Source organism: Zingiber officinale, chromosome 1A (assembly GCF_018446385.1).
Source record: "Zingiber officinale cultivar Zhangliang chromosome 1A, Zo_v1.1, whole genome shotgun sequence".
In the NCBI taxonomy this organism is placed as follows: Eukaryota; Viridiplantae; Streptophyta; class Magnoliopsida; order Zingiberales; family Zingiberaceae; genus Zingiber; species Zingiber officinale.
This window is the reverse complement of record NC_055987.1, coordinates 9,346,216-9,362,654: the sequence shown is the minus strand read 5'-3', so window position 1 is coordinate 9,362,654 and position 16,439 is coordinate 9,346,216. Positions and strand designations below refer to the sequence as shown.

At 36.1% G+C, this 16,439-nt stretch overlaps 1 protein-coding gene across 1 annotated transcript; it reads right to left on the bottom strand.

Annotated features, from left to right (window-relative positions):
- Positions 1–3,209: 3,209 nt before the first annotated feature.
- Positions 3,210–4,204, bottom strand: LOC122017601 (glucuronoxylan 4-O-methyltransferase 3-like). Its single transcript, XM_042575250.1, has one exon. It carries the CDS (start codon positions 4,153–4,155, stop codon positions 3,295–3,297), a length of 861 nt encoding a protein of 286 aa, XP_042431184.1. The 5' UTR covers positions 4,156–4,204; the 3' UTR covers positions 3,210–3,294.
- Between the last annotated feature and the right edge of the window lie 12,235 nt (positions 4,205–16,439).

Sequence of the window (16,439 nt, the reverse complement as noted above, 5' to 3'; positions counted from 1 at the left end):
TGATATTTATCAAAGAACAAAGAACGTATGTTTTTAAGTACACTTCCTATTTTATCTTTTGACAATTTGACTTTTTATATCGTTTTTCTTTTTTAACATTAGTCAATTTTTAAATAACATTTTAATACATTTGAAGGAGCAAAAATAAACAATGAATAGCATATTTGAACTCCTTGCAATTTTAGAAATCCACTTGAACTAAAATGAATGTAATCAAAGTTCTCTAGGTCGATCAGTGGGTTTCGGTCAAAACCCATTGATAGACCTAGAGAGCTCTGATTGCACCCATTTTATTTTCTATGGTTTTTTGAAAATGTAAGGAGTTCAAATATAGTGTCCATTATTGATTTTGACTTTTGATAGATGTTAACATGTAAAATGAAAAAATCATCAAAAATACACACGTTGGCCCTGATATGGGAATCATATCAGACCCAACGTGGGCATGATATGGAATAATATCAGGCTCACGTTGGGTCTGATATGAGTCCATATCAGGCCCAACATGTCTTTTTTTACCGATTCTTTAATTTTATATATTAACATCTATGAAAAGATGAAATAAATAATGGACACCATATTTGAGCTCCTTGCAACATCAGAAATCCATAGGAATTGAAATAGATGCAATCAGATAGAGCTCTGATTGCATCCATTTCAGTTTCTATGGATTTCTGATGTTGCAAGGAGTTCAAATATGGTGTCCATTATTTATTTCGGATTTTTCATAGATGTTAATATATAAAATCAAACAATCGACAAAAAAAACCCACGTTGGGCCTGATATGGAATGATATCAGGCCCACGTTGGGCCTGATATGATTTTATATCAGGCCCAACGTGGGCTTTTTTGTCAATTCTTTGATTTTATATATTAGCATCTATGAAAAATCGAAATAAATAATTGACACCATATTTGAACTCCATGCAACATCAGAAATCCATAGGAACTGAAATGGATGCAATCGAAGTTCTCTAGGTCCATTAGTGGGTTTTGACCGAAACTCACTGATAGACCTAGAGAGCTCCAATTGCATCAATTTCAGTTCCTATGGATTTCTGATGTTGCAAGGAGTTCAAATATGGTGTCTATTATTTATTTCGACTTTTCATAGATGCTAATATATAAAATCAAAGAATTGGCAAAAAAAGTCCACGTTGGGCCTGATATTGACTCATATCAGGTCCAACGTGGGCCTGATATGAAATCATATCAGGTCTAACTTGGACCTGATATGAAATCACATCAGGCCTGATATGATACGAAATCATTTTAGTTCCTATAGATTTATTGCTCTGGAAGCTTGTGATCTTGGCATGGTCTAATTGCCCCTCACACACCTGGTGAGCTAACATCAAGTTGCAGAGTCCACTCAACAGTTTTTCTCTCATGTTGAACTATGAAATTATAAGTTGTCCTCAATCCCATGTTAACTACCTTGTTTGTTCAGTTTGTTTGCTAGAATTGTACTTTTTTTTTAGCTTGGGAGGTGGGACTATTCAAGTTCATAATATTCAGGTGCTAGGTGGCTGCTGATACATCCTCTTTCTTGTTGCCTTTTCTTTTTTCCCCATTGAGCACATTTTTTGAGTTCCTATGAAATTAATGAATTGATTGTGTTAATTACTTGTTATGGGTCACTGTTCTTTCATTGTGTGATGACTCCATTGTATTTTGCTTATGCTAAAACAAATCTGTCAACATGTCCGTATCACCCAATCCTCTCATTCTCATTATAAAACTCAAGTCTTAAGGTACATGTTGTGGTTGTCATACATCATTTTTTGTATATGACTGTAGGATCTACTTCTTGTAAGATATCTTGAATGAAAACTTAAATTTGAAGACCATTGTCTACTGAACCAAAGCAGCACCTGAATCCATAAACAATTAAATAGATTGTTTGAGGTTAATAGGTTTGAGTACTTGAAACTGAATAGAACAATTGTATGAATGAAATGAGAGAGAAGGTTATTATTATGAAGATGAAAAGGAGCAAATGTCAACTATCAGTTAAAAATATTTGTTTTAAGTATTTTTTAAAATTCATATCTAATGATTAAAGAAACCATTAGGTTATGCATACAGATCCATGCCAGATGATATGAAGCTCATGAAAGACCATAATGCTGGGTCTTGTCATTTTAGATAGTGAAATCTCAGTTCAGGTGCATTTGGCTGAGTAGAACACATATCATTGTAGAAGAAGTTATTTTCTCGAGAAGTTTGATTTCTACATCAAGCAGAGAGCTTGATGCTCAATATGTGATGTAAAATGATTTTTGTTCATTAATATTCTCTTTAAATCAGTTAGTCAGATTATCATCTATGCATTTTGATTTATTTTAATTATTTTTTTGGTAAGCTATCTTGTCAGGTTATAAAAGTTACATTTTGTATATGACACTTATGACAAAAACATCTTTGATTAATCTTGTTATGATATTTATGATTTATGAAAGCTTAATTACCCGTCTAGTCTAGATAATGTGTTCCATTGAGACATTTAATTTGGCATGAATATAGGTTTCTCAAAAGTCTATGTGGTTAAGTTTACAAATACTCTATGAGAAGATTATGATGCACAATCATATTAAACTCAACAGAAGCTTGGTAATGACAAATTTAGGTCTATGCTAATGAATAAAGGAACCCTTCAGTGTGCTCGATTGACATGATCGATACCATTTTATGAGTCTAGTACCTGTATGATATTTCTGTCTGTATGATAAAAGTGTCATCACCATGCATATTACATTAGATGTTTTTTATTATTTGCCTGACATTTCTAGGCCTTAGTTTATGATTTCATATCAGGCCCACGTTGGGTCTAATATCTATTAATATATATATTTATATATATTAAAAGTCGAAATAAATAATGGACACCATATTTGAACTCCTTGTAATATCAGAAATCCATAGGAACTGAAATGGGTGCAATTAGAGCTCTCTAGATCCATCAGTGTGTTTTGACCGAAACTCACTTATCGATCTAAAGAACTTCGATTACATTCATTTTAGTTCCAATGGATTTCTAAAATTACAAGGAGTTCAAATATGTTATTTATTATTTATTTTTACTTCTTCAAATGTATTAAAATGTTATTTAAAAATTAACTAATATTATTTTTTTTTTGCATGCCGTAAAAAAAAGAGAAGAAAGAGAAATGTAATGGAGAAAAGAAAAACGGTATAAAAAATTAAATTATCAGAAGGATAAAATAGGAAATGTATTTAAAAAGGTATGTTGTTTGGTAAATATTAAAGTAGGGTACATGCAGAGATTGAAATCAGGGGCAGAATTTGATTCCAGGGCTGCCTCTGTGGCTGGGAATGGTGAAGTGCCTCAGCTTCCCAACCTCCTCCTTCATGTACCCCCCGCAGAGGAAGGCCATGGAGAACCTGTCCTCCACCGCCCTGTCCACGTCATGGACCATCACGTCCGTCGTCCCGCCTGCGCTCCTCCCTCGCGCCACCATTCCCGCCGTATATATCGCCCCCATCCTCCCGGGCGCATCCGCCACGTACCCCGTCGGCGCGTCCACCATGATCACGTCCCACTCCACCTCGTAGAACGCGCTCGGCAAATCAGTCAGCGCCAGCTCGCAACCTGACGGCCTGCTCGACGCGCCTCCTCCCGCCTCCTCCGCCACCGCCCCCGTGCAGTCGCTGGACTTCCCCTTCTCCATCAGCTCCTCTGCCTCGCGCACTTTCGTGCCGTACCTGACGTGGTACGCCTCCAGAGTCGGGGACTTCTTGGTCACTCTCGCAATCCACTGCTCGTCCTCCTCGAGGAAGACGGTGCGGCCCCCGTGGTTCAGCGCGCTCCACATCAGGCTGTCGTGGCCGAGGCCGAAGACCAAAAAGTTGCAGGGGGACCTCCGCTGCAGCACCCGCGCCGTCACGGACACTTCCTCCAGGGTCTGCTGCGGTGTGATGTTCAACGTCGCGTAGTGTATGATAGAATGCGCCAGAGAAGGCGGGATCTTCGCGCATCCATCCCTTTGATCTCCTGACGCCGGCGATCGATTCGCCACGGATGAGGACGAGTTGTTGGATGGCAGGAGGAAAAAGAGGAGGAACACTGCGACGACGAATCCGAGGAAGAGGAGCTTTGGCTTCCCAGCACTGTTTGAGCTCTTCAGCTTCATCTCAGAGGATTGATTAGCTTGGGAGAGCTTTGGACATCGGCATGGAGTTTTATGGTGAGTCGATGGGAGTCGGTTGGATACGTAAAATTGCAGCATTCGGATTGATACGGATAGGTGGCCAACTCTTTAGATGAGGATGTAACTTGTTTGGTGCATGGTTGTGGAAGAAACTCGATCGTTTGGTGACACTGAAGTATGATACATAATTAATATCTATTTATGTATTTATATATCTTTCATACCAGCTAAGATAGTTTATTTATTAGTTACCAAGTTTTATAAGATCAAAGTATATCCTCTTAATGATCATAATGGAATTAGAAGATGTTAATTCGAAAATATATGGTGCATGTCATTTTGATCGTTCATGGTTGAAAGAAAATGAAATTTGATTGGACAACATCATCGAAAGGGATGCAGTATTTTATTTATGCTGTTATTTATTTATAATAAAATCGGGTGCAAGAGATGGCCATACATTTCTTAACAGTATGCAGAAATGCAATCAGAAGTTCCAAAAATGAATATGGAGACGCTTCAACTAGAGGCTAAAGCTGCCTCTTAACCACTTTTTGTCCAATTGTGTTGCAAATCCATGAACGGAATGTTTCGATGTTTTGATTTTTAGAGACTGGAAGTTAAAGTTAGAAGAAAGAAGGAAGTAAAGACTTTAAACAAAGAAAATTGCAAATGGTTTCAAGTGTTGTGACGCCTGGACCACATTATAACAATGCTGACAAAATGCTTATCTTCAAAGGGAACTTATGATGTGTCAGATCTGAATTTTCTTAATTTCATGTTTTCAGTGTAACAAAAATCCTGTGTCAAAGACTGTTTCTTATTCTTGTCGAAAATTCATCTTTAAGAGGGTAATAGATGCTCCTTTGATAATTTTGCATAGTGAAACACTCTGTTGATGATTTTGCCTTAGGAACTGTCAGTAGAGGTCCAGCTGCACATCGTATTATGTATATAGATAAGCACAAAAAAAAACACATGTTAGGAGTTAAGGATGGGTCAGAAAGAAAACGACTGAACTTAATAATTAATGAGCTAGATAACAATTTACAGATAAGCAAACCCCAAATGTTTCATTCCAACTCTCCACCAAAGATATGGTCCATCTCCTAAACTCGTAATACAGCGACATGCATCCTAACCATCGCATCACATCATGAAAGAAATATTTATCCTAAAATTAGAAAAGAATTGCAAAAGATCGGTGTATCAGGTACCTGCATGGCTGCATCCCCATACAAATTAATGCGGTGAATATAAAAAATCTCCGCTTACATTAAGGAGATCAATTCGAATCATCCGGGACGAAAGGTACAATTAGATGATCGATTTAACTCAGCAGTTGGTCTATCTGAATATAAAAGCTCAGCTCTACGGATTACACACTCTGCTTAGTCAAATCAAATACTTTCACTCAGTCAATTGGCTTGCCCCCCGGGGTTCAACTCCCCTGACCCCATATTCTACTCAGTCATCTCATATACTTCTAGTCGATCGGTCTGCCCAACTCCAGGACCTCAGCTCTCCCGACCCCAAGGCTCAACTCCCTCCACTTCACTCCGCTCAGCCACCCCTAGGCACAGCTCCCTCGACTCCACTCAGCTCAGCCAGAAGCATCCCGACTCCTTAAGGATGAACATATAACAAGAGTGGTCTTTAGCAGTCCATCTTGTTAGGAAGTATACTAAAAGTCTAGCTTTTGGTATAAACATTTATTTAGAAATAAGAATCACATTGGTCAAATGTCTACATTTATGATAAATGTAGTTGCTCAATTAATTTATATTGTAGATAACATGGTGTGTGGTGTCACACACAGAAGATCATATTATCGGTTCCTTATAAATTATAAACAGTAGCTCACGACCAAGATGGAAAGGAACAAACCATTGGAAGGTCGTAGTGTAATTAGGTATTAGTTTATTTTAACTATATAATTACATTAGTACACTTAGAGTGTATTGAGTAGGATCATTTGAGGTCATTCCTTTTATACTGACTTTATGAAGAAACAAAGACCTCAGTTATTATGGAAGTGTGTGCTCTTAATCCTAATATAATAACAAGCACATATATTTGATATTTATTTCTTTAATTTATCAATGGTGAGATTTAGTTCGATAAATCAATAAGCTCGATAAGTTGGGAAATGATATCACTTATAGTGTGTGTTGTTGATTATAGAAGGAAACTGTGTCCTACAGATACTAGGTTGATAATGTCCCCAAGAGGAGCTCATAAGGATTGTCATGTTCAACCCTGCAAGTGGACTTAGCCCGACATGATGATAAGGTTGAGTGGTACTACTCTTGGACTAAGATATTAATTAAATGAGTTGTCAGTAACTCACTTAATTAGTGGACATTCGATATCTTAAACATAGGGAGATTAACACACTCATAATAAGAAGGAGCCCAAAAATGTAATTTGGGATTTGTGCGGTAGTTCAATAATAGTTCTCTAGTGGAATGAATTATTATTGATAAAATTAAGTTGTGTGTTCGGGGCGAACACGGGATGCTTAATTTTATCGGGAGACCAAAACCAATTCCTCCTCTTGGTCTCTATCGTAGTCTCTTATTTATAGAGTACTATACCCACCTATACCCACCTTCTATACCCACCTAAAGGGGGTCGGCCAAGCTAGCTTGGGGATCAAGCTTGAACCCAAGCTAAAGGGGGTCGGCCCTAATGAAATTAAAAAGAATTTTAATTTTAATTTTTCTTATGTGGAAGATATAATTTATTGGAGAGAATTAAAATTAAAATATCTCTCTTAAAAGGATCTACAAAAGATTAAAGAAAGAGATTAGATCTCTTTCCTTATTTGTAGATTGGAAAGATATTTTATTTTTTCTCTTTGTAAAATTATTCACATATTGAAAAATAAAATTATAGAAATTTCTTTTTATCAACCATGAAGGGATTTTTGAAGAGAAATTTTATTTTTAAAATTTCCGGAAACAAATTAGGAAGTTTTATTTTGTTGATTGAAACTCTCCTAATTTGTCTATTTGAGGTGGCCGACCATGATTAATAGATTAAGAAATTTTATTTAATTTTTATTAATTAATTGTTGTCAAGGAAAGTTAAGGAAATTTTATTATAAATAAATTTCCTTATTTGCAAAGCCAAGGAATATAAAAGAAGGGGTGGGGGTGCCTTCATGGGGGACAACCTCTATTATTCTCTCCCTCTTTTCCTTGGTGTTGTGGTCGGCCAACCTCTCTCCCTCTCTTCCTCTTTGTGGTGGCCGAAACTCTTCCATTGCTTGGAGCTTTTGTGGTGGTCGGATACTACTTGGAGAAGAAGAAGAAGAAGGAGAGAAAGCTTGCATCCCTTGGAGTCTTGGTTGGTGTTTTCTCTTCATCCTTGGTGAAGCTCTTGATTTGGCAGAACCTAGCAAGGAGGAGAAGAAGGTGTGTTGGTGGTTTCTCATCTCGGAAGATCGTTGCCCACACAACGTCTGAGGTTAGAAGAGGAATACGGTAGAAGATCAAGATGTCTTTCTAAAAGGTATAACTAGTATTTTTCCTTTCCGCATCATACTAGTTATTTTTGGAAATAATACTAAATACAAGAGGCTTATGATTATAGTATTTCGAATTTATTTTCGATGTAGTGTTCTTATGTTTTCTTCTTTTCCTTGTGATTTGATTGTTCCTTTTGGTTAACCTAAAGTTATTTTAGGAAATTAAATATTAGCTTTCCTTAAAAAGTTTTGTCTAGTCGGTTGTGGTTGTTCCCATATCCAAGAAGGTCATGTGCCTCGCCACGTCAGTACTGGGAACCAATTATGGAAATTAATATTTAATGGAATTAATAACTTAAGTGATTTGGATCAAACGTGTTAAGTTTCGCAGGAGATCCAAGTCTAAACCTAAAAGAACAAATAGATTAAGTTTTGGATCAAACGTGTTAAGTTCCGCAGGCGATCCAAAATTTAATTTAAAAGAACACATGGTAGCTAGGAAAAGGTTCAGACCTTTGTACAAAATTTTTGTACAGTGGAACCTCTGGGTTTTCCGAGTAGCAACCAACAATTGGTATCAGAGCTAGGGTTTTGCCTCTGTGTATTTGGTATTAGCTTAATTATGCACATGTCATACATAATTTAGGCAGGATAATAGTAGGATGTGCTAACTTTGTGGATGCAGGATCCAATTATTATGGCTTATAGTTATTATGTGTGTGATTGGATCCTTGGACATGTCAAGGGCATTTTATTGTGTGTGCATGATTGTATTATAAAATACAGCAGGAGCTGTATTTAGTTTTATTAGGATTTTATCTTTTGATCTAGTTACATGTACATTCCTTTTATGGAATATAGGATCGATGGATGTAAATTTTATTTTATGATCGATCTAGTTTACAAGTACATTCCTTCGAGGAATATAGGATCGAAAAATGTAAAATTCTATTTATGTCGCGGATCGAATCTTGCAAGGCGTGGAACCTTTTGAGGACCAGAGGCGCATCGGAACAAGGAGCAAGATGGATGCGACAACTAGACCCGGTGGCAGTGGCCAAAGATGGCAGTAGCTAGGGTTGGCGACACACGATGGAAAACAATAGATAAAAGCCATAATAGTTGAAAAATAGTTTTTCTATTTATTGCTTTTTATGTTGTATTGTGTGTGCTTGTTAGTATGCATGTTAGGTAGACTAGCATAGGCAAAATTCCTCACTTTAAATAACTAAGTGGGAGAGGGATTTATTTTAAATAAATTCTGCGGTCTCCATTACTGGTTTATAAGTGATGCAACAAGCTTGCGCGTTGGCTCTGAGTGCCTTCCTCCATATCGGATGAGCTTGTTTGCGGATCACTAGATTAAACTTCCATTTTGGATGACTATAGGAAGTTAATTAAGAGCGTGTGATCTTCCCCATCGGAAGGGGCATAATCTTATTAATGGACTTAGTGTCATGTAATGGTATACACTTAGGCACATCTAATAATATCCTCCCCATCGGAGTCACTGCTATTATTTGTGTGACCGAAGAAAAATCAACTATTAATTTGTCAAATAAATAGGTTGACAAGATAATAAAATTAAAAACCCCTCTTACAAATGTTTGATTTTGTATACGTCCACACTATCGTGTCATACAAAATTCACGGTGTTTGAGGTAATTTTATTTGTCATAAAGATTTATTGACAAGATAATTAATGGGTAAAACCCTCCTCTTACAAATGTTTAAATTTTGTATACGCCCACACTATCGTGGTATACAAAATTCACGGTGTTTGAGGTAATTTTATTTGTCATAAAGATTTATTGACAAGATAATTAATGGGTAAAACCCTCCTCTTACAAATGTTTAAATTTTGTATACGTCCACACTATCGTGGCATGCAAAATTCACGGTGTTTGAGGTGTTGGTGAATTCAAATAATATTGTTTGAGGAATCAATGTTATTTTAAATTCAAAAGTTTTTGACCAAATATTTGATCAAAGACAGATCAATTATTAATTTTATTCGTTATAAAGTAAAGTTGACGAGATAATAAAATTAATGGATAAAATCTCCTCTTTGATTTTGTATACACCATCGTGGCATACAAAATTCATGGGGATTTTAAGGAATTGATCTTGACCAAATATTTTTGTAATTCTTAGGATTTAAAATGTTTGTCAATTCCCTAATTGTTATACTATAGAAAAGACTTAGTAGTCCCAATTGTAATGATTGGAAATAGGACTTGGACATTAAGGTAGACTGTCTTCTTAGAACTAAGAACAATTTAGGTGTATTTAATTCATTAGTTGGAACATGTCTAGTGGTGTTATCTACTAGAACCTGGAGTGTAGATACAGATACCATTAATCATGTCTGCAATTCATTGCAGGGTTACAGGAAACCTGACAACTAAATGAAAATAAAAAACACCGTCCACATGGGCACTACTTCAAAAGTAGCAGCTGTTGCAGTGGGAGAGGTTTATTCTCTAATAGGAATAAAATTTGGATTATTAGAAATTGTCTTTACATACTAAGTTTAGAAAGAATCTGATTTCAGTTTCTAAACTATTATAGAATAGATATCATGTCTATTTTGATAACAAAGTTGTTATCAAGAAAAATAGGGAAGTTATCTATTCTGGTATGTTGGTTGACAATTTATAATCCAATAACTCCCACGATGCAACAAATGGAAATTAGTAACACATCTTCTAACTTTAAGAGAAAGCAACCTTCAGAAATGAACCAATTATATCTTTGACATATAAGACTAGGTTATATTAACTTAAGTAGGATTCATTGGTAGCTGATGAACTTTTGGGTTCATTAGTAGAGGAAATTTTTCCAACATGCGAGTCTTACTTGGAAGGAAAAATAACCAAGAAGCTTTTAAGTCTAAGGGGTATGGAGCCAAAGATATATTGGAATTGGTTCATTCTGATTTGTGTGATCCTATGACTATCCAGACAAGAGGTAGTATCGAATATTTCAAGATACAAATACAATTACTTGATGTGCCGCAAGACTAAGTGCTTTGATTAGTTCAAAGAGTACAAGGCTGATGCGGAGAAATGTTAAAGTAAAAGTATCAAGTCACTATGGTAAGATCGTAGTGGCAAGTACCTCTTGGGACAATTTAGGAGTCACTTATCAGAAGTCGGGACTCAATCCCAACTAACTGCACCTAGTACACCCCAACAGAATGGTATAGTAGAAAAAGGAAGGTATAGGACTCTTATGGAAATAAGAAGATTGATGATGAGTTATTGCCAAATTGTACCTTCCAAAATCAGAACTCTCTACTCATATAGAATTGCTGAATAGGTGTAAGCCTATTTTGAAGCATATTCGGATTCGGATAGTCCAGCACATATGCTGAAGAGAGACAATGATAATTTGGACAAGAATTCACTTGTTTGTGGGTTATCCTAGAGAAATGAAAGTAGGTTTATAGTCTTAAAAATCAGAAGGTCATTGTTAGCATCAATGATCAATTTTTAGAAAAGGACTATGTAATAAACCACGTGCCCATAAGTAAATTTGTTCTTATGGAAATAATAAAACACGTGTCTAATCTAGTACCAACTGTACAAGATGAGATACCACAAGAAAACTGCAACACGTATCACAAATGATACACAATTGCAGAAAGTGTCTCGTCGTAGTAGGAGGGTTGTTAGGCAACCTAAAAAGATTCATGATTTGGAGAGTTTTTGGACTCGATCTCTGGAGGACATGAACCTGATCTCCGGACATATGACGAAGCACTCCAAGATAAAGATGCAGCATCTTGGCAAAGAGTAATGAATAATAGAATTAGAATATATGTATTCTAATAAAATTTGGAAGCTTGTAGAACCACCAAATAGTGTAAAAGCCTTTGGGTGTAAAAAGGTCTATAATAGGAAAAGAGGGATAGACAGGAAGGTAGAAACTTTCAAAGCAAGGCTTGATGAAAAAGGAAACTTTTTCACTGGTAGTCATGTTTAAGTCTATCTGGATTCTTTTATCTATTTGGCAAGTGGATGTCAAGACAGCATTCCTTAATGGAAGTCTTGAAGAAAGCATCTATATAAAGCAACCAGAAGGGTTCATTACAAAGGGCTAAAGAGCATCTTGTGTGCAAACTCAATCAGTCTATGGACTGAGGCAAAGCTTCAAGGTCTTGGAACATCCGGTTTATCAAAGTAATCCAGACCTATGGATTTATTTAGTAACCGGATAAGTCTTGTGTATACAAAAGGTGTGATGGAAACGTGGTGGTATTTCTTGTTCTATACGTAGATAACATTTTTGGTCGTTGGAAACAATATCAAAATGTTGTTAGAGGTAAGGGTATGGTTGTCCAAACAATTCGATATAAAGGACTTGGGAGAATGAATATATTCTTGGGATCAAAGTAATAAGGGATCGCAAGAAAAGAATATTGTACTTATCCCAAGCTTCATATATCGAAAAAAATCCTTGCTCGTTTTAAGCATGCAAAACTCCAAGAAAGTTTTCTTACCTTTTTAGCATGGAGTAACTTTATCTAAAGAAATATCTCCGTAGACATCAAAGGAGATAGAGGAAATGAAGGCAGTTCTTTATGCTTCAGCTATCGGAAGCCTAAAGTATGCTATGCACGAGATCAGAAATCTGTTTTGCCAAGGGCATAGTTAGCAGATATCAAAGTAACCCTGGACAAGGACAGTGGACTGCAGTAAACCATATATTGAAGTACCTTAGAGGCACTAGAGATTATATGCTAGCTTACAAGGCAGTTAATTTGGTCCCTGTGGGTTGCATGGATTTTGACTTCCAATCGGATAGGGACAATAATAAGTCAACCTCGGGGTTTTGTGTTTACTTTAGGAGGTAAAGTCATAACTATGAAAGAGTGATAAGCATAGGTGTTTTTCTGGACTCCACCATAGAAGCTTAGTATATGGCAAGTCTTTGAGGTAGCCATAAAAACTGAATGACTCAATAACCTCAAGATAGACTTAGATATGATTTCTAGTTTGTCCAAAGATTATTATAATTTATTGTAATAATGTTGGTGCAGTAGCAAACTCGAAGAAAGCATAAGTCTATAAGGCAAGTAAACACAATAGAGCGCAAGTACCACCCAATACGAGAAATCGTATAAACGAGGAGAAGTTGTTGCCACCTAGATTGCATTAGGTGAAGACCTATAGATCCTTTCACTAAGGTCCTTAAGGCAAGAGCTTTTGATGGGCATGTTGAAGGTTAGGAATCAGATGTATGACAGCAGATATAGCAGCTTAGTCTTTTAGTATAAGTGGGAGATTGTTAGGAAGTATATTAAAAGCCTAGCTTTTGGTATAAACATTTATCTAGAAATAAGAATCACATTGGTCAAATGTCTATATTTATGATAAATGTAGTTGCTCAATTAATTTATATTGTAGATAACATGGTGTGTGGTGTCACACACAGAAGATCATATTATCGGTTCCTTATAAATTATAAACAGTAGCTCACGACCAAGATGGAAAGGAACAAACCATTGGAAGGTCGTAGTGTAATTAGGTATTAGTTTATTTTAACTATATAATTACATTAGTACACTTAGAGTGTATTGAGTAGGATCATTTGAGGTCGTTCCTTTTATACTGACTTTATGAAGAAACAAAGACCTCAGTTATTATGGAAGTGTGTGCTCTTAATCCTAATATAATAACAAGCACATATATTTGATATTTATTTTTTTAATTTATCAATGGGTGAGATTTAGTTCGATAAATCAATAAGCTCGATAAGTTGGGAAATGATATCACTTATAGTGTGTGTTGTTGATTATAGAAGGAAATTGTGTCCTAGAGATACTAGGTTGATAATGTCCCCAAGAGGAGCTCATAAGGATTGTCATATTAAACCCTGCAGGTGGACTTAGCCCGACATGATGATAAGGTTGAGTGGTACTACTCTTGGACTAAGATATTAATTAAATGAGTTGTCAGTAACTCACTTAATTAGTGGACATTCGATATCTTAAACATAGGGAGATTAACACACTCATAATAAGAAGGAGCCCAAAAATATAATTTGGGATTGGTGCGGTAGTTGAATAATAGTTCTCTAGTGGAATGAATTATTATTGATAAAATTAAGTTGTGTGTTCGGGGCGAACACGGGATGCTTAATTTTATCGAGAGACCAAAACCAATTCCTCCTCTCGGTCCCTATCGTAGCCTCTTATTTATAGAGTACTATACCCACCTATACCCACCTTCTATACCCACCTAAAGGGGGCCGGCCAAGCTAGCTTGGGGATCAAGCTAAGGCCGGCCTAAGCATGGTTTATGGGTGGCCGACCCTAGCTTGAACCCAAGCTAAAGGGGGTCGGCCCTAATGAAATTAAAAAGAATTTTAATTTTAATTTTTCTTATGTGGAAGATATAATTTATTGGAGAGAATTAAAATTAAAATATCTCTCTTAAAAGGATCTATAAAAGATTAAAGAAAGAGATTAGATCTCTTTCCTTATTTGTAGATTGGAAAGATATTTTATCTTTTCTCTTTGTAAAATTATTCACATGTTGAAAAATAAAATTATAGAAATTTCTTTTTATCAACTATGAAGGGATTTTTGAAGAGAAATTTTATTTTTAAAATTTCTGGAAACAAATTAGGAAGTTTTATTTTGTTGATTGAAACTCTCCTAATTTATCTATTTGAGGTGGCCGGCCATGATTAATAGATTAAGAAATTTTATTTAATTTTTCTTAATTAATTGTTGTCTAGGAAAGTTAAGGAAATTTTATTATAAATAAATTTCCTTATTTGCCAAAGCCAAGGAATATAAAAGAAGGGGTGGGGGTGCCTTCATGGGGGACAACCTCTATTATTCTCTCCCTCTCTTCCTCTTTGTGGTGGCCGAAACTCTTCCATTGCTTGGAGCTTTTGTGGTGGCCGGATACTACTTGGAGAAGAAGAAGAAGGAGAGAAAACTTGCATACCTTGGAGTCTTGGTTGGTGTTTTCTCTTCATCCTTGGTGAATCTCTTGATTTGACCGAACCTAGCAAGGAGGAGAAGAAGGTGTGTTGGTGGTTTCTCATCTCGGAAGATCATTGCCCACACAACGTCTGAGGTTAGAAGAGGAATACGGTAGAAGATCAAGAGGTCTTTCTAAAAGGTATAACTAGTATTTTTCCTTTCCGTATCATACTAGTTATTTTTGGAAATAATACCAAATACAAGAGGCTTACGATTCTAGTATTTCGAATTTATTTTCGATGTAGTGTTCTTATGTTTTCTTCTTTTCCTTGTGATTTGATTGTTCCTTTTGGTTAACCTAAAGTTATTTTAGGAAATTAAATATTAGTAGTTTTCCTTAAAAGGTTTTGTCTAGTCGGTGGTGGTTGTTCCCATATCCAAGAAGGTCATGTGCCTCGCCACGTCAGTACTGGGAACCAATTATGGAAATTAATATTTAATGGAATTAATAACTTAAGTGATTTGGATCAAACGTGTTAAGTTCCTCAGGAGATCCAAGTCTAAACCTAAAAGAACAAATAGATTAAGTTTTGGATCAAACGTGTTAAGTTCCGCAGGCGATCCAAAATTTAATTTAAAAGAACACATGGTAGCTAGGAAAAGGTTCAGACCTTTGTATAAAATTTTTGTATAGTGGAACCTCTATGTTTTCCGAGTAACAACCAACACATCTAACTCTTGGGGTTAATCTCCCCCACTCAATGCTCCATTTTGTCAGATTAGCTCGCACAGCTCCTTTAATTGGTCCATTCGACTCCAAGTGTTCAGCTCACTTGGCACATTGCTCCACTCTGCTCGGTTCTGCTGACTCGACTCGACCTCTCTTAATGGGTCGGGCCCCTAAGCCCCAATAGACTCTATGCTTCATGGGTTAACACCGTAATGAATACAATATGTGGATTGTCAGAACACGTGGAGCAATATAATTATACTAATATAGAATATGGATGATGTAATTGTTTGATATGGCGGAGATACAGTGATGTGATATTTCTCTTACTATGAACATTGTAGGATTGATTGTGAATCACGTGTATTAAAAACTTTCTTTTGAATTTTAAAAAACAAGTGTGTAACGGAAAGAAGCAAGTAAGAGAAGGCAAAAAGAACAAAAAAAACATAACACTATTATTTTTACTTGATTCGAAACCGACGACTCCTACTCCAAGACTCAGACTCTTTGGACTTTTCCAACGGGTAATTCATTAACAATTGTAAAGTCAATACAGATAGAGAAAGTATAACAACTTATACTTTCTAATCCAATAATAAGTAAAAGTAGTATTTAAATTATATCGACAAAGCAAAGTTAATCTTGAGGTGCCTTGTTTTCGAAGATTCCTTTAGCGCTTAAAAAGGGTAGCACTAGCACGAGATGAGCACAGAAAGAATAGTGTGGCTGCTTCTTCAAAAAAGAATGTTAACTTTTTTTTCCTTAGACATCTAGCCTCCTTTTATAAATGAACTTGCTCATATCAGATTCATTGAATTCGGGATAAACTTTTCGACTTTGAATTTTACAGATAATTATGTAGAGAAAACTAATTAAATAATTCAGATCTTATTTGTCGCTTCGGTTCCGTCTGATTTGGTCTAGTCTGGTTCGGTTGGGTCTGGTCCAGTTCTATTCACTCTATCCACTTGAGGTGCCTCCAATCACTGGTTCAACACAGCAATCTTTTGGAGATCATATCCTTTGACTCCGGACTCAGAATCATGTTCCATCAATTGACATGCATGCAGGATTCAAAAATTTACGTATCTATCTACAACACAGAGTTAGAAAAATATTTG

Bases quoted from the DNA above. Each gene is read 5' to 3' on its own strand.
- LOC122017601 (XM_042575250.1), bottom strand. From the start codon at position 4,155: ATGAAGCTGAAGAGCTCAAACAGTGCTGGGAAGCCAAAGCTCCTCTTC.